Below are 26,699 nucleotides of genomic sequence, written 5' to 3' on the forward strand. Positions count from 1 at the left end.
ACTTTTAATGGTAACCTGGACTGGAGGTTTCTTGCTCAGTGATTTGGTGGAATGTCATTCTTAGATGTTATTCCTGGTTGCATTTCAAATCTTATCCTAGATGCAATAGAACTGCACAATGGTTTTGGAGCTGGAATGGATTAGATTTTTCCTTCGTTACACCTCAACATGTGCCTTTGTATGTAATGTAATGGGGGCAGCACGGTAGTACAGTGGTCAGCACAGTTGCTTCACATCTCCAGGGTCCCAGGTTCGATTCCTGGCTTGGGTCACTATGCGGAGTCTGCACATTCTCCCCATGTCTGCGTGGGTTTCTTCCTGGTGCTTACAGTCCAAAGATGTGCAGGTTAGATGGATTGGCCATGCTAAATTGCCCTTAGTCTCCAAAAAATGTTAAGTGGGGTTACTGGGATAGGGAGGAGACGTGGGGTTGAGTAGGGTGTTCTTTCCAAGGGCTGGTGCAGACTCGATGGGCCGAAATGCCTCCTTCTGCACTGTAAATTCTATAGGAAGTTGGTTCTGAACAAATCCTCGTCACCGTGCCACGAACCTTCTGTGGGATCCTGAATGCGAACTTGTTGTCCCAATTGCAAACTTGGCAATTTCGTGCCTGCATTTTTAATAGGGCACTGGTCATCTTCTCTTGTAGCTTTAAAAGTTTCTTGTTAGTTTCTGAGAGAGAAGAATGGGTAAGAATAGGGAAATTGATATGCACTGGTCTGCTAAGCATGAGCTATGCCAGTGATGGAATAGCTGCACTTAAAAGGTGTTGCTCTCAGATGTAACAATGGAATGTGAAACTCTTGCTTGGTCTACATTTGAGAATTCAGAATTTTACCGTGAGAATCATTCGTTCAGCTCGATCTTTAGATCTAGGATAATAGAAGTAGTAGTGTGATCAATATTCCACCATTGGCACATATCCTGAAATGGCTTTCCTATATATTGTGAAGTCATCTATAATGATCTCTTGAGGCACACCAAATAAACTGAACAAAACATGTGCGTGACAGTTGGGTTTGATGTATTGTGCAACTGTTGAATAATGGGGTACTTAGCAAAATAATCAATGATAATGATGAAGTTAGTGCCGTGGACAAGGAGGAGGTCGATTTTGGACCAAGGATAGGAAGGAACTTCATATGCTGATTTGGCATATATTCTTTACATTCCTCAAACTTCTTGGCCACAACATCAATGTAATTGCTCATACTTGGCAAACAGACTGTCACTCTTACAAGTCTTCTCATCCAATCTATGCGCAAGTGATGAAGTTGTTGAAGAATATTAGGTTAAAAAGGTTTTGGTATGACCTGCCGGCCTACCTTGGAAAAAAATGACTCCCCAGGAGATGCCTGGCTCACCTGGATAAGGTCAAAACTGTCTCACATGTTCGTGAGCATATTGAACTGAATCAGACCATACTCTGATTGTGGTGTTCCACAGTTTCTGTAGTGTAGAATCTTTCAACATTTCTTCTTTGCTTTGTATTCGATTTATTGTTCAGCAACTCCAAAAAGTGGCCGTTATAATCACAACCTCTCTGGGCTGATTGTTCAATCTTCCTTGCCCGCAAAAGACCGGCCCACACCCCACACTTACCTTTCCCCATTGTGCTAATCAGATACTGGTCCTCTTGACACGCTGTCCCACTCTCAGAATAATTTCACCACGAGGGATCTGTCTGCTTACAGATCACTACTTGAGCATTACCTCGCACTGTCACCAAAGCTTTTCTTCATAGTCACCCACCTGTTGCATTTTCAACATTCTCAAGCTGAACGCATCCAGTATGGAGAAACCAGCACTCGTGCAGCATCTGCATGAACTTCTGTCTCTGTTGGAAGAATGGGACAACATCCCTGGATATGTTTGATGAAAAGCTTGTGACCCTGTATAAGAACAAAGGTAATTGCAGCGACTGCACTGAATCATCTCCCTGCTGAGCAAAGTGACAAAGGTATTTGCCCGTTTTGCGCTACTCAGGCTACAGATCTTGGTCGAATACCTCTATCCCAGTTTCAGAACTGGAAGATCTACAATTCACATGATCTTAAAGAGAAGCACTGTAAACAAAGGAGACCATTGCATATTGCATTCATTGATCTCACCAAGGAATTCGACCATGTGGCTACCTGCTGAAGCTGCTTAATGTATTCTCCTCGTCCTGTGACAACATGGTGGTTAAGGGCAGCTACAATGGTGCAGCATCAGAACCCTTTGAGGTCCGCAGTGGGGTCAAAAAGAGTTGTGTTCTGGCATTAACACTCTTTGATATATTCACTTTGCTGCTGTCATATGCCATCAGATCATCTACAGAAGGTGTCTGACTGATGAAAAGCTGGTTAGCTTTGCTCTCAGCGAGTTGCTCTACAATGACAATGCTCATCATCTCACGTGATGTTGAAATCAATACGCGCAACACAAAAATTGCATTTATGTCCAATTTGAGTAAGAATGTGTGGAACAACAGCAAACTGCCTAGGAACACCAAACTGTGAATCTACCAAATCTGCAACCGCAATGTACACCTCTGCAGTGCTGAGACCTGGACAATGTATGTTAGGCAGGAGGAAAGGCCAGTTTACACTTTTTTTGCCTCAGGTGTATACTTGGCATCCCTTGGCAGGATAAAGTCACCAACTCGAGATCCTGGAGCATGTTAATCCTATCAGCACACACACATATGGCCAAGCCAATGACATCTGTTCTGGATTGGCCATGTTCACTGTACGGATTATGGCTGTTATCCCAGAGATCTTCTGTATCTTGATTTGGCCACTGGTTCACAACCTCCTGGGTATCCGTAACTCAACTGCAAGGACACCTGCAAGTGAGATAAGATGATGACGGATGTAGACACCGACAGCTGGGAGACAGTCACTGATGGCAGGGACCTCTGGAAGCTCACTTTCCGTTAGCGTTTTGGAAGAGTCGAGCAGAAATGACAAGCTCAGGTGGCCGAAAAGAGGGCTCAGAGAAAACAAAGGCCGGTGAATTGAGCACCTCTTCAGACACTGCTTTCCTCTGCAGCGAATAAGGCAGAGACTGCTATGCCAGGGTAGGATAGGATTCCTGAGCCAGATGCTTAGCACAGTTGAACACCGCGGAACAAATAATCATCTTAAAAGATAAGGATTTGCATAGCAGCATTACAATTCTCCTGCTGTCAATGGCCCATGGTGCCTCATAAATGCGGTTTTGAGCTGCTAGATCTATTCAGTCTATCCCATTTAGCATATTGGTCTTGTCACACAACAGGAGTTTCCTCAGTGTGAAGACAAAGACTCCTTCTCCAAATGTACGGTGCGGTGGTCACTCCTACTAATATCATGGGTGGATGCATCTGCAACAGGTAGATTGCGGAAGGCAAGGTCAAGTAGGATTCTCCCCTCATGCTGGTTCCCTCACCACCTGCCGCAGGTCCAGCTGGGACAGCAGTGATGCTACTGAACCACTCCTGATGTGCACTGAAGTACACACCAGGAGTACTTTTTATGTCCTTGCTACTCTCACAGCATCTTCCAAGTGGTGTTCAACAGAGGAATATTGAGGGAGGGCAATACGTGGCTTCCAGCTGGCGGTTTCCTTACCCACGTTTGGCCTGATGCCATTAGAATTCAGAGGGTCCGAAGTCAAGGACAAAGAACAATACAGCACGGGAACAGGCCCTTCGGCCCTCCAAGCCTGTACCGGTCATACCACCCTTGGCCAAAACCCTCAGCACTTCCTGGTGCCATATCCCTCCATACCGATCCTATCCATGTATTTGTCGAAATGCCTTTGAACGCCATTAATGGATCTGCTTCCGCAACCTCCCCTGGCAATGCGTTCCAGGTACTCACCACCCTCTGTAAAAAAACAAAACAAAAAATCTGCCTCGCACATCTCCTCTAAACCTTGCCCCACGGACCTTGAACCTATGCCCACTGGTGACTGACCCCTCCATCCTGGGAAAGAGTGCCTGCCCATCCACTCTAGTCATGCCCCTTGTGATCTTGTAGACCTCGATCAGGTCACCCCTCAACCTCCGTCGTTCTTATGAAAACAGTCCGAGTCTATTCAGACTCTGAAGTCGATGTCTTCCAGCTCAACTCCTTCCTGATGACATACACTCTGCCACTGCTGGGTCTGTCCTGCTGCTAGAGCAGAACATACCCAGGGATGGTAATGAATGTATCTGGGGCATTGGCTACATGGTTCAATCCATATAACTTTGTTAGGCTGCTGCTGAGACTTCCTTTTAATTCCAGGTTTATTAATTCAATTTAAATTCCACCAGCTACCATGCTGGAATCTGAACCCGTGTCCCCAGAACATTAGACTGGACCTCTGAATTACTAGTTCAGTAACATTATCGCTGCATCACCATCCCTTTAACTGGACACGCACAAACATCTCCAGCCTAATATATAAGAAGAAATTAGATATTTTTTGGCTCAACCTCTTTTCTGCTCAGGAATTCACCTATATGTCCATCAACCAAACCGGTCATCTTCTATCCAGGAACATATTCTCATTAGCCTATCTCCTGATGGGCATCACAAGAACATAGTCTCTCATGAATGACCTACTGGTTGCCTAAAGTGAGATAATGAATTGCTTATTATTTCTGATCATCGTGGAAAATAGTAAGAATAGATGGTTCATGAACACAGTAATCATCTCCTGGGTTTAAAAATTCTCCTTACAACCACAAAAACAATGAGCCAACTTTATGTTGAACCTCAACTCCAAATCTCTGCATGGAAAATGGTCAAAAGGAAATCTTGCATCGTGTCATTTCCTTGGATTAGACAGACAACACTATTCTAGTTCTGTAGTTATATACTACATAATATACATTAGTATTTGGCACAGAATTTATGTAGGTATTGCAAAGGAAAAAGAAAATCTCAATTTTATGATAAACGTAACTGTAATTGTAGAAATGTAATTTCTTCAGATTTACAGCTCCAGACTGCATATTTTCACAAACAGCAGAAGAAACAGCAGAGGGCACTAACAATTTAGGATACTAATCCTGAAACTCAAAAACGACTAAACCCTGGTAATTTGACATGCAAGAAATACATTTGCATCAGTCTATGATTTAAAGATTCCATTTTGATAGCCAGTTCTGACAAGGAATCTACACTTGAAACATTAACGCAGTTACATTTAGAAAGGATAACAACCCTGTTGTCCTATCACTTAATGTTTTTGATTTCAGATTTTCCCTTTCAACATTAGTTAGTATTTTATAGCTTAAATTTTAGTTCTGTTGGCTTTTCTTTAAAGTCATGAGTGTATTGAGTGCTAATACTATTATAACAAATCATTCCTCAATTCCAAGGATTTCCAAAGAAGATGACTTGCTTCCACTCCAGTTCAGTGTTTTCTGAGATACCTGATGAGTCCAATGTGCAATCTGTAGACTCTGCCACAGGAAGGGCAGATGATGGTTGGAGGGTTGGGTAGATGATTTGTTGAGAGATTTGTTCCTCCCTCCAACACCTCAATTTCATCTCTGCGTACCCAACAGAACCTTTCAATATATTATCTACCTTCCCGAATGAAGCTTTGCCATTTTGGTCAGTCACAAGCCAGGGATTCCCAAAAGTTGACAGAGATGTTGGACCTCTTCAAGGATGCTTAGAGGACATGACAAAAGCGCTTCTGCGATCCTCCTGCCGGGATCAAGTTCAGAGTGGAGGTACTGTTTTGGGAGTCTGGCTGTCAGGTATATGAACGACAGGTCCCACCCAACAGTTTTGAATAATTAGTGCTTCAATGCAGGCCGTTTGTTTTTCTTGCCACAAAATTTGGAGGATCTTGCAAAGCCACCACTGGTGATACTTCTTCAACGTCAAGTCACTGAATTCCAGTATACACAGAAATGACTCCGTCATTGTCAATGACTCCTCCAAAGCAGCTGTGATAATGGGCTTTTTACTAAATACGTAGAAAACTAAGGTCCTTCTGCCAACCTTCCGACAGCACATAATCTCCCCCCATCAACGACAAGATTCTGGAAAACGTGGACCATTTTCTATATGTTGGGAGCTTCCACTTGATGAAGGTTGACATGGATGACAAAATTCTTCATCGCCTTCATTATGACAGCTCAGCCTTTGACCGACTGAAGAAAGAAGTATTTGAGGGTTAAGTTTGTGTGAACGTAATCTCCACACTCCTTTACACTGCTTGATCCTACAGCACGCATTTCATGTCACTGAAGAAGTACCACTAAAATTATTATTTTTATACTTCCCACAGGAGGTATAAAAGAACTGGCCAAGCAAAAACAGTGAAGGTTAGATTTTGTAGGCTCACTATATACACACACACAGCATTGTGGCACCTAACTTGCGCTTGCTAAGCTATGTTAATTCTACTCAAGATAGTAAGGAAATAAAGGCGGTATTGCTATTATCCATTCACACTGCTGTTCTTTTGAGGTTGGTGGCAAAATTCTGTTGAATGATAATTAGCCAATTCAAATACGCATTAAAGTTTTTGAACGGGACAAAAGTCGCCGTTGTAGGCAAGCGAGTTCCCCGCAGCCCCCGGGGGGGAGGGGGGCACGAGGGCTCTCTGGTTCCCTCCCACAAGTCCCGAAAGACGTGTTTGTTAAGTGAATTGGACATTCTCAATTCTCCCTCAGTGTACCCGAACAGAGGATTTTCACAGCAACATCATTGCAGTGTTAATGTCGGCCTACTTGTGACACTAATAAAGATTATAAATATTATCCAATTTGTTCTGCCATTGTGAGAATCAGACATGGCTGATCTGTTCTTTACTCCATCTGCCTGCCTTGACTCCATATCATTTTATAACTTTCAAACTCGGTTATAACCAGGTAAAAAAAATGAAGAGGTGAAAGTTCTAAAAGGCAGAAAATAAATAAAGTCAACTGATTTCAAGAACTGCTGCTCATGGTGCAGAGCTCTACTTAATGGTAAAACCTATCATTAACTTAGACTCTTGAGTTTAGCATGCCAATTATTTTGTTTGTTAATGGATGGAGCTCTATGTCAGAATTCCTGAGAAGCACTCCAAACAGGCAAAAAATCAAAGTCAGATGCATTAGTCTGTAAAGCTATTCTTGAAATTCACTTACAGCACTTTCCTATACTTATTTTTATACATTAGAGCAAACAAAAATTAAGTGACAAATAAGAAGACTTGAGATCTATACCTGAGTTGGTACAAGTACTGGTGGATACGCCAATTTGTGATGCCTATACATCCAGAAAGAGAACAACACAACTACAGCAAATCCCATGATGGGTACCAGTGAATAAAGTAAAATGTTGAACAGTGGCGGCCTCGGTGTAACTGGATTTGATGTTGCTGCAGATGAAAGAGAGAATAGTTAGAGGCTTTATCTGAAGTGAGTTATATTACAGCAAAATCCACACAAATTCTAAAGATTTTATCACTTCTCAGCATTAGATTGAACCAGTTTTGAAACATTAAATAAAAATAAAAGCATTGATGTGTCCCATTCCAGTTACTATAGCAAAGTGGTTAGCGCTGTTGCTTCACAATGCCAGGAACCTGGGTTTGATTCCCGGCTTGGATCACTGTCTGTGCAGAGTCTGCACGTTCTCCCCATGTCTGTGTGGGTTTCCTCGGGGTGCTCCAGTTTCCTTCCACAAGTCCCGAAAGATGTGCTTGTTAGGTGAATTGGACATTCTCAATTCTCCCTCAGTGTACCCAAACAGGGGCCGGAATGTGGCAACGAGGGAATTTTCACAGTAACCTATTTGCAGTGTTAATGTAAGCCTACTTGTGACACAATAAAGATTATTATAAAAATTACTAACCATTGGGGAACCACAGATATTAAACATCAACATTAAATATTCCTGTATTAGCCTCCCCGAACAGGTGCCGGAATGTGGCGACTAGGGGCTTTTCACAGTAACTTCATTTGAAGCCTACTTGCGACAATAAGCGATTTTCATTTTTCATTTCATTTCAAGCATGTTGTAGTTAACAACTGAAGAATTTTTCATTATAACATGACAATTCAGTTGCCATTTACATACAGAGTGCAGTGTACCCAAGTTAAAATTTTAACCAAAATTGAATGCATGGAATTTAGTTATGTGGGCAGCATGGTAGCAGTGGTTAGCACTGTTGCTTCACAGCGCCAGGATCCCAGGTTCGATTCATGGCTTGGGTCACTGTCTATGCGAAGTCTGCACGTTCTCCGTGTCTGAGTGGGTTTCCTTCCACAAGTCCCGAAAGATGTGCTGTTAGGTAATTTAGACGTTCTGAATTCTTCCTCCGTGGACCCGAACAGGCGCCGGAATGTAGCGACTAGGGGCTACACAAGTAACTTCATTACAGTGCTAATGTAAGCTTACTGTGACAATAAAGATTATTATTATTAAAAGGAAGATTTACTGAACATCAGATATGAATTGATTTTAAGGCAATTGCTGATGTTGGTCTCAAAAATAGCCAGAGCTAAGGCCAAGTGGGATTTTAATTTTGTTTTATTATTAAGGGGCAATTTAGTGTGCCCAGTCCATCTATCCTGCACATCTTTTGGGTTGTGGGGGGTAAGACCTACGCAGACACGGGGAGAATGTGCAAACTCGACAGACAGTGACCCGGGGCCGGGATTGAATCCGGGTCCTCAGCGTCGTGGGGCAGCAGTGCTAACCACTGCACCACGGTGCTGCCCCAGATTTTACTTTACTAAGTAATTGCTGGAATATCACAATCACATACTCGTGGCGCCATTGAACGGGAACGTTTAAAGTTTCATTACAACGTCTTGCCTAGAATTAAATATACCCTTAATCAAACTAATACCAATTCCTCAGCAGCAGGGGAGAGTTTGCTCTTCATTCACGATAACCACTGTTCTAAAGATCCCAATGTAGGTATTATTTGCATAAACAGGGCCATCGTTTGCACTTGCTTTTGAGAGGGGAGTATGTAGAAAAATGAGGAAAAAGAGACTACAAATACCTACAATTTTCAATTCTCAAAACTCTTCTCACAAATCCACTATTTAATGGAAGTTAGAAAACCAAAAAAGTAAACAAATCAATTCTATTGCAAACACTTCAAGTGATTCAGCACCAGAATAAATCCGAGTATCAGAATAATAGTCCTGCTGACTTTGGCATGAACATCTGCAGAACATTGGCAGTACAACTCTCAACCAAGCCATATCTGATAATTCTTTTTTTTAAATAAACATTTTATTGAAGTATTTTTGGTATAGCGACAACAAGAAAATAAACAATATACATTAAACCATAAACATAGTGCAAAAGCCATTTATCTCTCGTACAGGTTATTGACCCCCTACTCTAATCTAAACTACTCCCCCCGCACCCTGCTGACGATTAATTTCCCGCAAAGAAGTCGACGAACGGTTGCCACCTCCGGGTGAACCCTAACAGTGACCCTCTCAAGGCAAACTTGATTTTCTCCAAACAGAGAAAGCCAGCCACGTCCGATAGCCAGGTTTCCGACTTCGGGGGCTTTGAGTCCCTCCATGGTAATAGGATCCGTCTCCGTGCTACCAGGGAAGCAAAGGCCAGAACATCTGCCTCTTTCTCCTCCCGGATTCCCGGGTCTTCTAACACCCCGAAAATCGCCACCGCTGGACTCAGCACCACCCTTGTTTTTAACACCGTGGACATGACGTCTGCAAACCCCTGCCAAAATCCCCTAAGCTTTGGACATGTCCAAAACATGTGGACATGGTTTGCCGGTCCTCCCGCACATTTTGCACACCTGTCCTCCACCCCAAAGAATCTGCTCATCCGGGCCACTGTCATGTGAGCCCGGTGAACAACCTTAAATTGTATCAGGCTGAGCCTGGCACATGTTGTAGACGTGTTGACTCTACTCAAAGCGTCTGCCCATAGACCATCCTCTATCTCACCTCCCAGCTCCTCCTCCCACTTGCGCTTCAGCTCCTCGGTCTGCGTCTCCTCCGACCCCATAAGCTCCTTCTAAATCTCCAAGATGTTCTCTTCTCCTACCCAATTTCTGGAAACTACCCTGTCCTGAATCCCCCTTAGCGGCAGGAGCAGGAAGGTTGACACCTGTTTACGAAGGAAGTCCCGCACCTGCTGAAACCTGAATTACTTTCCCCTCGCCAACCCAAACTTTTTCTCCAACGTCCTCACACTCGGAAAGCTCCCCTCTATGAACATATCCCCCATCCTCTCAATCCCCGCTCTCCACCATAACCGGAACCCCCTGTCCATACTCCCCGGGGCAAACCGGTGATTATTACAGATTGGGTCCATGACCGATGCTCCCACTGCTCCCAAATGCCACCTCCAGTGGCCCTAAACTCTCAGCGCCGCCACCACCACGGGACTGGTGGAGTACCGTGCCGGCGAGAACGGCAGAGGCGCAGTTACCAACGCCCCCAAACAGGTGCCCTTACATGAAGCCGCCTCCATACGCACCCATGCCGACCCCTCCCCCACCACCCACTTCCTGATCATGGCTATATTAGCCACCCAGTAATAACTACTCAAATTCAGCAGCGCCTGTCCGCCCTCTCCCCGACTCCGCTCAAGCATTACCTTCCTTACTCATGGGGTCTTGCCTGCCCAGACGAAGCCTGTGATCACTCTGTTGACCTGCTTAAAAAAGGACCACGGAATAAAGATGGGGAGACACTTAAATACAAATAGGAATCTCGGGAGGACCGTCATCTTCACCGTTTGAAACCTCCCAGCCAGAGACAACGGAAGCGCGTCCCATCTCTGAAAATCGTCCTTCATTTGGTCCACCAGCCGGGCCAGATTCAATTTATGCAGCCAGTCCCATTCCCGCGCCACTTGGATGCCTAGGTACCAAAAGCTTCCCTTTACTAACCTAAATGGCAGCTCTCCCAGTCGCCTCTCCTGTCCCCTCGCCTGGACCACAAACATCTCACTCTTTCCCATATTAAGCTTATACCCCGAAAACCGGCCAAATTCCCCTAGAGTCCTCATGATTTCTTCCATCCCCTCTGTTGGGTCCGAAATGTACAGAAGCAGGTCATCTGCATAGAGCGAAACCATGTGCTCCTCTTCTCCGCCCCCCCCCCCCCCCCCCCCCCCCCCCCCTGGACCAGTCCTCTCCAGCCCCTCGAGGCTCTCAGAGCAATTGCCAACGGCTCTTTAGCCAGCGCAAACAACAGTGGGTTGAGGGGGCATCCCTGTCTCATCCCCCGGTGCAGTCTAAAATAGTCCGATGTTGTCCTATTCGTCCGTACACTTGCCACAGGAGACTGATACAGTAACCTGACCCAGTCAATAAAGCCCCGCCTGAATCAGAACCGTCCCAGTATCTCCCACAGATAGTCCCATTCTACCTAATCAAAAGCCTTTTCTGCATCCATTGCGCTCACACCCTCCACCTCCATACCTTCCGGGGGCATCATGATCACATTTAACAGCCTTCTTACATTGGCCACCAACTGCCTGCCCTTAACAAACCCCGTCTGGTCCTCCCCAATAACGTCCGGAACACAATCCTCGATCCTGGAGGACAAGATTTTGGCCAGCAACTTGGCATCTACATTCAACAGGGAGATCGGCCTGGAGGAACTACACAGCTCCGGGTTCTTGTCCCGCTTAAGAATCAGCGAAATCGTTGCCTGTGACATCGTCGGGGGCAGCACCCCTCTTTTCCTTGCCTCATTGAACATCCTCAATAACACCGGCCCGAATATCCTTGAGAACTTTTTATAAAACTCCACTGGGTACCCGTCCGGACCCGGACCTTATCCGCCTGCATGGCCTCAAGCCCTCCACTATCTCCTCCAGCCCGATTGGGGCCCCCAGCCCTTCTACCGCTCCCCGTCCGCCTTTGAGAAATTCAGCCCCTCCAAGAAGTGCCTCATCCCCTCCGGCCCCATAGGGGATTCGGACCTGTACAGCCTGCTGTAGAAATCTCTAAACGCTTTATTCAACCCGACTGAATCACCAACCAGGTTTCCATCTCCGTCATTTACTTTCCCCATCTCCCTCCCTCTTCCTAAGCTGCTGTGCAAGCATTCTGCTGGCCTTCTCTCCATGTTCATAGATCGCCCCCTCGCCTTTCTCAGCTGCTCCACCGTCCTCCCTGTGGTCAGCAAGCTAAACTCCGCCTGTAACCTCCGCCGTTCCCTTAAAAGCCCTGCCTCCGGGGTCTCCAGATATCTCCTATCAATCTGTAGTAACTCCTTTGAGGGCAGCACGGTAGCACAGTGGATAGCATTGTGGCTTCACAGAGCCAAGGTTCCTGGTTCGATTCCCCGCTGGGTCACTATCTGTGTGGAGTCTGCACGTTCTCCCCGTGTCTGCATGGGATTCCTCCGGGTGCTCCGGTTTCCTCCCACAGTCCAAAGACGTGTAGGTTAGGTGGATTGGCCATGCTAAATTGCCCTTAGTGTCCAAAAAGGTTAGGAAGGATTATTGGAGTATGGGGATAGGGTGGAAGTGAGGGTTTAAGTGGATCGGTGCAGACTCTATGGGCCGAATGGCCTCCTTCTGCACTGTATGCTCTATGTTTACCAGTCGGTACGTCTCCGCCCTGTCCACCTTCTCCCTATGGGCCCGAATCAAGATCAGCGCCCCCCCTGACCACCGCCTTCAGTGCTTCCCACACCACCGCTGCTGAAATTTCCCCCATGTCATTGACCTTCAGGTAGCTCTGAATACATTTCCTCAGCCACTCGCACACCCCTTCATCCATCAAAACCCCCACATCCAACCTCCAGTGCGGGCACTGGTTATTGTCTTTACCAACCTGCAGGTCAACCCAGTGCGGAGCATGGTCTGAGATTATGATCGCCGAGTACCCAGTGTCCATGACCCTGCTCAAATTAAAGAAATCAATCCGGGAATACACATTATGCACGTGTGAGTAGAAGGAGAACTCCTTCACCCTCGGCTGCCCAAATCTCTATGAATCCACCACCCCCATCAGCTCCATGAACCCTCTTAGTTCCTTTGCCATTGGTGCATCCTGCCCGTTTTCAAGCTTGACCGGTCCAAGCCAGGGTCCATAACTGTGTTAAGGTCCCCTCCCATGACCAACCTGTGCGAGTCCAGGTCCGGTATCTTCCCCAGCATCCTCTTCATAAACTCCACATCATCCCAATTTGGCGCATACACATTTACTAATGCCACCTGAACCCCCTGTAGCTTCCCACTGACCATAATGTACCGACCTCCCACGTCCGAGACTATTTTACCCGCCTCAAACACCACCAGCTTATTGATCAGGATCGTGACTCCTCTAGTCTTTGAATCTAGTCCCGAGTGAAAGACCTGACTGACCCAGCCTTTCCTCGGTCTAACCTGGTCCGGAACTCTAAGGTGCGCCTCCTGCAACATTACCACGTCCGCCTTCAATCCCCGAAGATGCGCGAACATACATGTCCTTTTGACCAGCCCATTTAACCCTCGAACATTCCAGGTGATCAGCCTAGTTGGGTGGCTCATTGCCTGCTGCCCCCTCCACCGATCAGCCATCCCCTTTTTTAGGCCCGTCTCCAGCCCGTGCTCCGCACCTCCACCGGTCCATCCCCAGACAGCCCCCGCCTCCAACCTCCTCTCTGTCCCTCAGCCCAAGTCTCTTCCTCGTCAGCAGAACATTCTCCCCTCCCCCCCCCCCCCCCCCCCCCCCCCCCCCCCCCAGTAACAACACCCTGTAGCCAAACCCCATTACTAAACCAAACAGATGCACACCCCCCACTGCGCTTCCGAGAACTAGCTCGCCCAGCTAGCTTGGTGGCCCCCATCCCCGGCGCCAGATAGTCTCCCACCTATTGTTCCCTCCCCACCCACTTATATAAACAAACTCCAACATCAAACAATCCCCACACAATTGCCCAACAGAAAAACACCAAAATCAAAACAAGCACCCCTCCATCCCCCTAACTGTGCAAATGAAAACTCACTCCGCTCTACCACTGGTTCCAAATCAATGCAAACGGCATCACAAACTTCTTCCATGAAACGCAAAATGGGAAACATTTTACAAAAACAGAGAAACAAAAAGAAAAAACAGAAACATGAACGTTGCAGCCAAGTTCAAAAGTTCTCAATCCATCACCAGCCCTTTCTTTTTCGCAAAGTCCAACGCGTCCTCAGGCGACTCGAAGTAGAAGTGCTGATCCTCATGCGTGACCCAGAGACGGGCTGGGTATAACAGTCCAAACTTCACCTTTTCTTAAAAAGGATCGACCTGATCTGATTTAAGCCTGCTCTCCTCCTGGCCACCTCTATACTCAGGTCCTGGTAAACCCGTAGGATGCTATTGCCCTATTATGTAAACTTCTATGATTCTACGATTCTATTTACAGCTCCGTGTCTGCTTGGCCCACTGTAGAATGCACTCCTTATCCAAGAACCTATGGAATCTCACCACCATTGCCCTCGGGGGGGGGGGGGGGGGGGGGGAGTCTCCCATTTGCGGCTTCCTTGCGAGTGCTCTGTGAGCCCTATCCACCTCCAAGCGCCGGGAGAATGCCCCATCCCCCAGCAGCTTCACAAACATGTCTGCCATGTATGCCCCAGCTTCCGTTCCTTCGGACCCCTCCGGGAGCCCAACGATTCTTAGGTTCTGCCGGCGGGACCTATTTTCTAGGTCCTCCACCTTCTCCAGGAGCTTCTTCTGCTGGTCCCTCAGCATCCCCACCTCCAGCTCCACCGCAGTCGGATGTTCCTCCTGCTCAGCCAGCGCCTTCTCCACCTTCTGGATCGCCCGATCCTGGGCGTCCAATCTATGCTCCAAACCGCAATATACTCTTTTATCGGGTCCAAGCAGTCCCGTTTCTGTGTACCAAAGCCCTCCTGAATGACTTGCATCAGCTGCTCCATAGACTGCTGGGTCGACACGCCAGAGGTCCGAACCTCCACCATGCTGTCTTCTGTTGCAGCTACAGCCCAAGCCTTCTTTATCTTTTTGTTTCTGCCCTTACAAACACTTCTAGTCCTTCTCTCCATGCACTGAAGTGGGAATTCAGTAAACAATTGCCACTAACATCCGTTTTACAATTCAAGTCCGGTAGAAAAACGGGGAAAGGTCCAAAAGTCCGACCAGAGCGGGAGCCACCAAATGTGCGACTTACTCCTTCATAGCCGCCACCGGAAGTCCACATCCGGTAGTTCTAAAATGAGAATTTTCTCATAAAACAAGACACTGGATAAACACTAAGTTCGCCAATTAAAAAATGGAATTAGATAATTCCAAATGATGCACAATCATTACGTACTGGAGCCAAGGGAGGATAATTCAAGCCTCAAGTCAATGGGAAGGTCGAGGATGTTGAAGGAGCAGGGAGGGTTTATGGAAAGGATGGGTATGGTGGACCCGTGGAGGTTTAGGAACTTGGGGAAGAGGGAGTACTACTTCCTCTCGCACGTATACAAGATATACGCCAGAACTGATCTTTTTGTGGTGAGCCGAGAGATGTTGGTGGAGGCAGAATATGCGGTAATCATGATTTCTGACCATGCACCACATTGGCTGGAGGTACGACTTAGCTCAAGGCAGGAACAGAGGACGGGATGGAAGTTAGACTCGGGGCTTTTAGTGGACAGGGGGTTCTGCAACAATGTGCGGTCAGTGATTAAGGACTATGTGGAGCTGAACCAGAATGGGGAGGTTTCGGCAGCCACATTCTGGGAGACGTTGAAGGTGGTGGTTCGGGGGAGATTATCTCGTTCAAGGCGCACAGAGATAGGAGGAGAAGGAGGGAGGAGTATGGACGGTTATTGGATGAGATAATTGAGGTTGACAGATTCGGGGGCGGTGGGTGAGGAAGGGGACATAAGGCAGTTTTTGGACAAGCTGGGATTCCCACGGTTGGATGAGGAGAGGAGGCAGGTGCTGGAGGGACCCTTAGGGTTGAGAGAGGAGATGGAAAACAGAAAAGGGATGAAGTTGTGCAAGGCCCTGGGGCCGGATGATTATCCAGCAGAGGTCTATAACGAGTTTGAGACAGAGTTAGCACTACATTTATTGGAGCGTTTAGTGAGGCGCTGGAGAAGACTGGAGACACTGACACAGGTGACGATCACGCTAATTCCCAAGGGAAAGAACCTTCTAGAGTGTGGGTCATACCGGCCCATACCACTGTTGAATACAGATGTGAAAGTGTTGCCTAGGTTAGTGGCGGGAATGATGGAAGGATGAGTTCCAGAGGACCAAACAGGTTTCGTGAAGGGTAGGCAACATTCAAGTGATATTAGGCGTTACTAAATGTGATCATGACTGCATCGAAGGGACGGGTACCGGAGGTGATGTCCACCTGGACGCGGAGAAGGGTTTTGAGCAGATGGAGTGGTGGTACTTGTTCGAGGTTCTGGTAAGGTTTTGGTTCGTGCCAAAGCTTGTGGCGTGGGTGCATCTGTTGTACGTGGCCCCGGTGGCAAGTGTACGGCTAAACGAGATGAGTTCGCGGAGCTACGGGTTGCACAAGGGAATGAGGCAGGGGTGTCAGTTGTCGCCTATGCTGTTCGCGTTGGGGATAAAGCCCATGGTAATGGTCCTTCGGGGGTCAGCAAAGTGGCAGGAGATTACAAGGGGGAGTAGGGAACACCGGGTGTAGCTGTACACAGGTGACCTGCTGCTGTTCGTGCCATTATGGGCTTATTAGAGAGGTTCGGGACCTTCTCGGGCTATAAGTTGAATATGGGAAAAGCGAGGTTTCCGGTGAATGAGGAGCCACATTGGGGATGTTGCCATTTAGGGTAGCTATGGATAGGTTAGGTATTTGGGGGTCCAGGTGACAGAGAGTGGCAGACAATGTACAATTGGAACCTAACAAAGTTGGTGAAGGAGCAAATAGAAGTCTACAAAATTATGAGGGGCATGGAGAGAGTAGAGAGTCAGAAGTTTTTTCCCAGGGTGGAGGAGTCAATTACGAGGGGACATAGGTTTAAAGTGCGAGGGACAAAGTTTAGAGGAGATGGGGGAGTTAAGTTTTTTTACACAGAGGGTAGTGGATGTCTGGAACTCGCTGCCAGAAGAGGTTGTGGAAGCAGGTACAACAGTAACGTTTAAGCGGCGCCTTGACAAATACAGGAATAGAATGGGAATAGAGGGATATGAACCCCAAAAGTGTAGAAGATTTTAATTTAGACGGGCAGCATGTTCGCCGCAGGCTTAGAGGGCCGAAGAGCCTGTTCCTGTGCTGTACTTTTCTTTGTTGTTTGTTCTAAGCAAGCCTCACAGAAAGGTTGCCACTATACAGCCAAGAAGGACAAGTCGTTCCAAGCAAAATATTTAGTTTAATGAGGACTAAAATGGTTACCTGTGAGAGTTGTTGGCAAGACGAGGCCAGTATCCTATGTCATAGACCCACAGTGCCGTGAAGCTAGAAAACATGTTGATAATTTGAGGAGGAGAAACTGTCATTCCTCGCAAAGGGGTGGGGAGTCCTATTCCCAACTACCAGTATATCATTTGCCGAGATGGTGACGTTAGAACCTAGATCTTCTCAAGGGAAATAATCAGGGGCCGTAGGAGGAGTTGAAGAGATTGTCAGTACTGCCTCTATTGTGGACTCTACCAATTCGTCTGCCCTCATTGTAGACTCCGATGCCTCCAATCTGGAAGACCAGTTGCTAAGTTGAAGCTTTCGGCAAGAATTAGGAAGTCACCTAAGACTTACCGAACTTTGTTTGGAGCTCTCTTACTGCAACTCTGTCTGTATACAACTGTAGATAAGAGTTTTTTGGCTTTTGTATTCAGGGATCTGTACGGGAACTTAAGGGGTGGGGCGTGGTAGCATGGTCCCTTTAAGGGTGATACTTTACAGACTACGTGACAGGCCTGGAGCCCATGGGGACAGGTTATGCAAATGTTAGTCTCTCGGGTGTTTCGGCGCAGATCTAGCTGTCGGGGTTTGGTCAGAGTTACCCTGGGAGTCGTGGGAACAAGACCAGTGTAGTAGTCTGATTCAGCAGAGGGTAGCAGAGCGGAACTGCTGATTGGCTGTTGCGGGGAGAATTTGCATCACTGCATTGTGGTCACTGTATCTAGAAGGTGGTTTGTGGAGGAGCTGTTGGGAGTTTCCAGTTGAATCTGGTCTGAGTGAGGACAGAGTGACTGCTGTTCTCGTGCGGGGCGCAGTGGTTGCTGAGTGAGTGCTTGCTGAGAAGGAGAGTAAATTTTTAAAAAACTTACTGTTGGGAGTTTCCAGCTGAATCCGGTCGGCGTGAGGACAGTGTGACTGCTGGGTAAGTAGTAATGATTTAAATTGTTTGCGCGGGCCCATAACAGCTGATTGCTGTTCTCGTGCGGGGCACAGTGGTTGCAGGTTAAATGTTTTATTTTTACCTGTATTTAAGTTGAGCGGTTCCTAAACCCTAGACACTACACTTGTAGTGTCCCCCACCCTTCCACCTCCTCTAACCTAAGGGGTAGAGGGAATAAGTTAAGCTCTTTCTTTTTTTCTTCTTGTTGTATCTAGAGGGGATGGCAGGGAAGGCAGTGCAATTATCCTCCTGCAAAATGTTTGAGGTGAGGGACGCCGTCAGTGTCCCTGTTTATTTCACCTGTGGGAAGTGCACCCATCTCCAGCTTCTCAGAAACCGCGTTAGGGAACTGGAGCAACTTCGGATCATTTGGGAGGCAGAGGTGGTCATAGATAGTAGCTTCAGGGATGTAGTTACTCCGAAGAATCAAGATAGATGGGTGACGGTGAGAGGGGCTGGGAGGAAGCAGTCAGTGCAGGGATCCTCTTGTGGTCGTTCCCCTCAGTAACAAGTATACTGCTTTGGATACTGTTGAGGGGGACGACCTACCAGGGATAAGCCACGGTGAGCGGATCTCCAGCATTGAATCCGTCCCTGTGGCTCAGAACTAAAGGAAGGAAATCAGGAGAGTAATAGTTATTGGGGACTCGATAGTTAGAGGGACAGATAGGCGGTTCTGTGGCAACGAAAGAGATTTACGGATGGTATGTTGCCTCCTGGGTGCCAGGGTCCGTGACGTCTCGGACCATGTTTTCAGAATCCTTAAGGGGGAGGGGGAACAGTCACAAGTCGGGGTACACATCGGTACCAGCGACATAGGTAAGAGAAGGGATGGGGATTTAAAACAGGAATTTAGAGAGCTAGGGTGGAAGCTGAGAGCCAGGACAAACCATGTTGTCATCTCTGGTTTGTTGCCGGTGCCACGTGCTAGCGATGTGAGGAACAGGGAGAGAGTGCAGATAAACACGTGGCTGCAGGGATGGTGTAGGAGGGAGGGTTTCAGTTACATAGAAAAATACAGCACAGAACAGGCCCTTCGGCCCACGATGTTGTGCCGAACCTTTGTCCTAGATTAATCATAGATTATCATTGAATTTACAGTGCAGAAGGAGGCCACCCGGCCCACCGAGTCCGCACCGGCCCCCGGAAAGAGCACCCCACCCAAAGCCAACAACCCCACCCAACACTAAGGGCAATTTTGGACACTAAGGGCAATTTATCATGGCCAATCCACCTAACCTGCACATCTTTGGACTGTGGGAGGAAACCGAAGCACCCGGAGGAAACCCACGCAGACACGGGGAGAATGTGCAGATTATGGATGGGTGTGGAGGTCTCAGGCTAGGTGTCGAGGTCTCAGGCTAGGTGTCATGGGTGACTTTAACTTTCCAAATATTGATTGGAACCTCTATAGGTCGAACAGTTCGGATGGGGCAGTTTTTGTACAGTGTGCGCAGGAGGGTTTCCTGACACAATATGTGGATAGGCCGACAAGACGGGGGGCCACATTGGATTTGGTACTGGGTAATGAACCGGGCCAAGTGTTAGATTTGTTTTTGGGAGAGCACTTTGGAGATAGTGACCACAATTCAGTGTCTTTCACTATTGCAATGGAGAGGGATAGGGCCATACGGCAGGGCAAGGTTTATAATTGGGGGAGGGGTAAGTATGATGCGATTAGGCAAGAATTAGGGAGCATAAGATGGGAACCGAAACTGTCAGGGAAAGGCACAAATGAAAAGTGGAGCTTGTTCAAGGAACAAATACTGCGTGTCCTTGATAGGTATGTCCCTGTCAGGCAGGGAGGAAATGGCCGTGTGAGGGAACCATAGTTCACAAGTGAGGTTGAATGTCTTGTCAAGAGGAAAAAGGAAGCGTATGTAAGGATGAGCAAACAAGGTTCAGTTGGGTCGCTTGAGGGTTACAAGGTAGCAAGGAATGAGCTAAAAAAAAAAAGGGCTTAGGAGAACTCGGAGGGGGCAAGAGAAGTCCTTGGCGGGTCGGATCAAGGAAAACCCCAAGGCTTTTTACTCTTATGTGAGAAATAAAACAATGACCAGGGTGAGGTCAGGGCCGGTCAAGGACAGTAGTGGAAAGTTGTGCATGGAGTCAGAAGAAATAGGAGAGGAGTTGAATGAATACTTTTCTTCAATGTTTTTGAGGAGGGGAGTGTGATACAGGCGGGTAGGCTGGAGGAGGTAATGTTCTGAGGAAGGATGTATTAGCAATTTTGAAACACCTTAGGGTCGACACGTCCCCTGGGCCAGATGGGATATATCCAAGGGTTCTTTGGGAGGCAAGGGATGAGATTGCAGAGCCTTTGGCTTTGATCTTTGGGTCCTCACTGTCCAGTGCCAGAGGACTGGAGAGTGGCAAATGTTGTTCCTCTGTTCAAGAAAGGGAATAGGAATGACCCTGGTAATTATAGTCCGGTTAGTCTTACTTCGGTGGTCGGTAAGTTAATGGAAAAGGTCCTGAAGGAAAGGATTTATGACCATTTGGAAAGATGCAACTTAATCCGGGATAGTCAACACGGATTTGTGAAGGGTAGGTCTAGCCTCACAAATTTGATTGAATTCTTTGAGGGGGTAACTAAGTGTGTAGATGAAGGTAGAGCAGTTAATGTTGTATACATGGATTTTTGATAAGGTTCCCCATGGTTGGCTTATGAAGAAAGTAAGAAGGTATGGGATAGAGGGAAATTTGGCCAATTGGATAAGTAACTGGCTATCACATAGAAGACAGAGGGTGGTGGTGGATGGAAAATTTTCAGACTGGAGACCAGTTACCAGCGGTGTACCACAGGGTTCAGTGCTGGGTCCTCTGCTATTTGTGATTTTTATCAATGACTTGGAGGAGGGGGCTGAAGGGTGGGTCAGTAAATTTGCTGATGACACCAAGATTGGTGGAGTAGTGGATGAGGTGGAGGGCTGTTGTAGGCTGCAAAGAGACATTGATAGGATGCAGAGCTGGGCTGAAAAATGGCAGTTGGAGTTTAACCCTGATAAGTGAGAGGTATAAGTTTGCAGAAAAAATTTGAATGCAGATTACAGGGTCAACGGCAGGGTTCTGAGGAATGTGGAGGAACAGAGATCTTGGGGTTCATGTCCACAGATCTCTGAAGGTTGCCACCCAATTGGATAGATCCGTGAAGAAGGCCTATAGTGTGTTTGCGTTTATTAACAGGGGGCTTGAGTTTAAGAGCCGCGGGGTTATGCTGCAACTGTACATGACCCTGGTGAGACCACATTTGGAGTAGTGTGCGCAGTTCTGGTCACCTCACTATAGGAATGATGTGGAAGCATTGGAAAGGGTGCAAAGGAGATTTACCAGGGTGCTGCCTGGTTTTCAGGATAGGTCTTATGAGGAAAGGTTGAGGGAGCTAGGGCTCTTCTCTTTGGAGCGGAGGAGGATGAGAGGCGACTTAATAGAGGTTTATAAGATGATGAGGGGGATAGATAGAGTGGATGTTCAGAGACTATTTTCTTGGGTGGATGTACCTGTTACAAGGGGGCATAACTATAAGGTTCAGGGTGGGAGATATAGGAGGGATGTCCGAGGTAGGTTCTTTACTCAGAGTGGTTAGGGTGTGGAATGGACTGCCTGCTGTGATAGTGGAGTCGGACACTTTAGGAACTTTCAAGCGGTTATTGGATAGGCACATGGAGCACACCAGAATGACAGGGAGTGGGATAGCTTGATCTTGGTTTCGGACAATGCTCGGCACAACATCGAGGGCCGAAGGGCCTGTTCTGTGCTGTTCTATGTTCTAGTCATAGTGTTCTGTTTATATAGTTATTCTTAGTTAAATTAATCAATGTTGTGATTAAACACTGCCTTGCAATACAACACACACTATCAAGACTTTGTTTTGTCCTTGACCCACCAACCCCTGTTCAAATTTTATCTGTAACTTTTCCCAGTTCTGATGAAAGGGCATTGACTTGAAATGTCAACTCTTTCTCTCTCCACTGGTGCTGTCTGATCTGCTGCGTATTTCCAGAATTTATTTGTTGTTTCTTCAAGCTTCCCTTCATTTATAGTTACAAAAAGTCCAGCAAGTAATTATTCCAGGATCATTTTTCATGTCTTCCTTTGTGGTATACTTAAAATGCCAGCTAGCTGCTAGAGCTCTTTGGTCTGTTAGAAATCTAACAGAGAATACAAAAAAAAAAATCACTTCTTTTACACCATTAATTTCTTTACAAATGGAAGGTCAATCAATCATGATCAAAACAACAGGCCTTTGATATTTGAAACAAAATACAGAATTTGACAACAATTCTAGGGAGATTGGACCATTGTTATAATGAAATGAGGTGGGGTTGATTAGCTACCTGTTCGCCCTCTCATTGTTTAGCCGCAACAGGTTTGTGCTGAAATGGGTACACGCAGACACAGAGAGGGGGGGCACGCAGACAGAGAGGGGGGGCGCGCAGACAGAGAGGGGGGGGGCGCGCAGACAATGAGGGGGGGGCGCGCAGACAATGAGGGGGGGGCGCGCAGACAATGAGGGGGGGGCGCGCAGACAATGAGGGGGGCGCGCAGACAATGTGGGGGGGCGCAGACAATGAGGGGGGGGGCGCAGACAATGAGGGGGGGGCGCAGACAATGGGGGGGGGGCGCAGACAATGAGGGGGGGGGCGCGCAGACAATGAGGGGGGGGGCGCGCAGACAATGAGGGGGGGGCGCGCAGACAATGAGGGGGGGGGCGCGCAGACAATGAGGGGGGGGCGCGCAGACAATGCGGGGGGGGGCGCGCAGACAATGAGGGGGGGGGCGCGCAGACAATGAGGGGGGGGGCGCGCAGACAATGAGGGGGGGGGCGCGCAGACAATGAGGGGGGGCGCGCAGACAATGAGGGGGGGGGCGCGCAGACAATGAGGGGGGCGCGCAGACAATGAGGGGGGGGCGCAGACAATGAGGGGGGGGGCGCGCAGACAATGAGGGGGGCGCGCAGACAATGTGGGGGGGCGCAGACAATGAGGGGGGGGGCGCAGACAATGAGGGGGGGGCGCAGACAATGGGGGGGGCGCAGACAATGAGGGGGGGGGCGCGCAGACAATGAGGGGGGGGCGCGCAGACAATGAGGGGGGGGCGCGCAGACAATGAGGGGGGGGCGCAGACAATGAGGGGGGGGCGCAGACAATGAGGGGGGGGGCGCAGACAATGAGGGGGGGGCGCAGACAATGAGGGGGGGGCGCAGACAATGAGGGGGGGGCGCAGACAATGAGGGGGGGGCGCAGACAATGAGGGGGGGGGCGCAGACAATGAGGGGGGGGGCGCAGACAAACGCACAGCGGGGGGCGCGCAGACAAACGCACAGCGGGGGGCGCAGACAAACGCACAGCGGGGGGCGCAGACAAACGCACAGCGGGGGGCGCAGACAAACGCACAGCGGGGGGCGCAGACAAACGCACAGCGGGGGGCGCAGACAAACGCACAGCGGGGGGCGCAGACAAACGCACAGCGGGGGGCGCAGACAAACGCACAGCGGGGGGCGCAGACAAACGCACAGCGGGGGGCGCAGACAAACGCACAGCGGGGGGCGCAGACAAACGCACAGCGGGGGGCGCAGACAAACGCACAGCGGGGGGCGCAGACAAACGCACAGCGGGGGGCGCAGACAAACGCACAGCGGGGGGCGCAGACAAACGCACAGCGGGGGGCGCAGACAAACGCACAGCGGGGGGCGCAGACAAACGCACAGCGGGGGGCGCAGACAAACGCACAGCGGGGGGCGCAGACAAACGCACAGCGGGGGGCGCAGACAAACGCACAGCGGGGGGCGCAGACAAACGCACAGCGGGGGGGCGCAGACAAACGCACAGCGGGGGGCGCAGACAAACGCACAGCGGGGGGCGCAGACAAACGCACAGCGGGGGGCGCAGACAAACGCACAGCGGGGGGCGCAGACAAACGCACAGCGGGGGGCGCAGACAAACGCACAGCGGGGGGCGCAGACAAACGCACAGCGGGGGGCGCAGACAAACGCACAGCGGGGGGCGCAGACAAACGCACAGCGGGGGGCGCAGACAAACGCACAGCGGGGGGCGCAGACAAACGCACAGCGGGGGGCGCAGACAAACGCACAGCGGGGGGCGCAGACAAACGCACAGCGGGGGGCGCAGACAAACGCACAGCGGGGGGCGCAGACAAACGCACAGCGGGGGGCGCAGACAAACGCACAGCGGGGGGCGCAGACAAACGCACAGCGGGGGGCGCAGACAAACGCACAGCGGGGGGCGCAGACAAACGCACAGCGGGGGGCGCAGACAAACGCACAGCGGGGGGCGCAGACAAACGCACAGCGGGGGGCGCAGACAAACGCACAGCGGGGGGCGCAGACAAACGCACAGCGGGGGGCGCAGACAAACGCACAGCGGGGGGCGCAGACAAACGCACAGCGGGGGGCGCAGACAAACGCACAGCGGGGGGCGCAGACAAACGCACAGCGGGGGGCGCAGACAAACGCACAGCGGGGGGCGCAGACAAACGCACAGCGGGGGGCGCAGACAAACGCACAGCGGGGGGCGCAGACAAACGCACAGCGGGGGGCGCAGACAAACGCACAGCGGGGGGCGCAGACAAACGCACAGCGGGGGGCGCAGACAAACGCACAGCGGGGGGCGCAGACAAACGCACAGCGGGGGGCGCAGACAAACGCACAGCGGGGGGCGCAGACAAACGCACAGCGGGGGGCGCAGACAAACGCACAGCGGGGGGCGCAGACAAACGCACAGCGGGGGGCGCAGACAAACGCACAGCGGGGGGCGCAGACAAACGCACAGCGGGGGGCGCAGACAAACGCACAGCGGGGGGCGCAGACAAACGCACAGCGGGGGGCGCAGACAAACGCACAGCGGGGGGCGCAGACAAACGCACAGCGGGGGGCGCAGACAAACGCACAGCGGGGGGCGCAGACAAACGCACAGCGGGGGGCGCAGACAAACGCACAGCGGGGGGCGCAGACAAACGCACAGCGGGGGGCGCAGACAAACGCACAGCGGGGGGCGCAGACAAACGCACAGCGGGGGGCGCAGACAAACGCACAGCGGGGGGCGCAGACAAACGCACAGCGGGGGGCGCAGACAAACGCACAGCGGGGGGCGCAGACAAACGCACAGCGGGGGGCGCAGACAAACGCACAGCGGGGGGCGCAGACAAACGCACAGCGGGGGGCGCAGACAAACGCACAGCGGGGGGCGCAGACAAACGCACAGCGGGGGGCGCAGACAAACGCACAGCGGGGGGCGCAGACAAACGCACAGCGGGGGGCGCAGACAAACGCACAGCGGGGGGCGCAGACAAACGCACAGCGGGGGGCGCAGACAAACGCACAGCGGGGGGCGCAGACAAACGCACAGCGGGGGGCGCAGACAAACGCACAGCGGGGGGCGCAGACAAACGCACAGCGGGGGGCGCAGACAAACGCACAGCGGGGGGCGCAGACAAACGCACAGCGGGGGGCGCAGACAAACGCACAGCGGGGGGCGCAGACAAACGCACAGCGGGGGGCGCAGACAAACGCACAGCGGGGGGCGCAGACAAACGCACAGCGGGGGGCGCAGACAAACGCACAGCGGGGGGCGCAGACAAACGCACAGCGGGGGGCGCAGACAAACGCACAGCGGGGGGCGCAGACAAACGCACAGCGGGGGGCGCAGACAAACGCACAGCGGGGGGCGCAGACAAACGCACAGCGGGGGGCGCAGACAAACGCACAGCGGGGGGCGCAGACAAACGCACAGCGGGGGGCGCAGACAAACGCACAGCGGGGGGCGCAGACAAACGCACAGCGGGGGGCGCAGACAAACGCACAGCGGGGGGCGCAGACAAACGCACAGCGGGGGGCGCAGACAAACGCACAGCGGGGGGCGCAGACAAACGCACAGCGGGGGGCGCAGACAAACGCACAGCGGGGGGCGCAGACAAACGCACAGCGGGGGGCGCAGACAAACGCACAGCGGGGGGCGCAGACAAACGCACAGCGGGGGGCGCAGACAAACGCACAGCGGGGGGCGCAGACAAACGCACAGCGGGGGGGCGCAGACAAACGCACAGCGGGGGGCGCAGACACACGCACAGCGGGGGGCGCAGACAAACGCACAGCGGGGGGCGCAGACACACGCACAGCGGGGGACACACACACACGCACAGCGGGGGACACACACACACGCACAGCGGGGGACACACACACACGCACAGCGGGGGACACACACACACGCACAGCGGGGGACACACACACACGCACAGCGGGGGACACACACACACGCACAGCGGGGGACACACACACACGCACAGCGGGGGACACACACACACGCACAGCGGGGGACACACACACACGCACAGCGGGGGACACACACACGCACAGCGGGGGACACACACACGCACAGCGGGGGACACACTCGCACAGCGGGGCACACACTCGCACAGCGGGGCACACACTCGCACAGCGGGGCACACACTCGCACAGCGGGGCACACA

At 50.6% G+C, this 26,699-nt stretch overlaps 1 protein-coding gene across 2 annotated transcripts in view; it reads right to left on the bottom strand.

Annotated features, from left to right (window-relative positions):
- LOC140387977 (activin receptor type-2A) overlaps positions 1–26,699 on the bottom strand; it is a 233,995-nt gene that overhangs the window by 33,898 nt on the left and 173,398 nt on the right. For both annotated transcript variants that reach the window (XM_072471411.1, XM_072471405.1), the window contains exon 4: positions 7,184–7,338. In XM_072471411.1, the coding sequence (XP_072327512.1) occupies positions 7,184–7,338 (155 nt within the window). The remainder of the gene's footprint in view (positions 1–7,183; positions 7,339–26,699) is intronic.

Source organism: Scyliorhinus torazame, chromosome 2 (assembly GCF_047496885.1).
Source record: "Scyliorhinus torazame isolate Kashiwa2021f chromosome 2, sScyTor2.1, whole genome shotgun sequence".
Taxonomy (NCBI): Eukaryota; Metazoa; Chordata; class Chondrichthyes; order Carcharhiniformes; family Scyliorhinidae; genus Scyliorhinus; species Scyliorhinus torazame.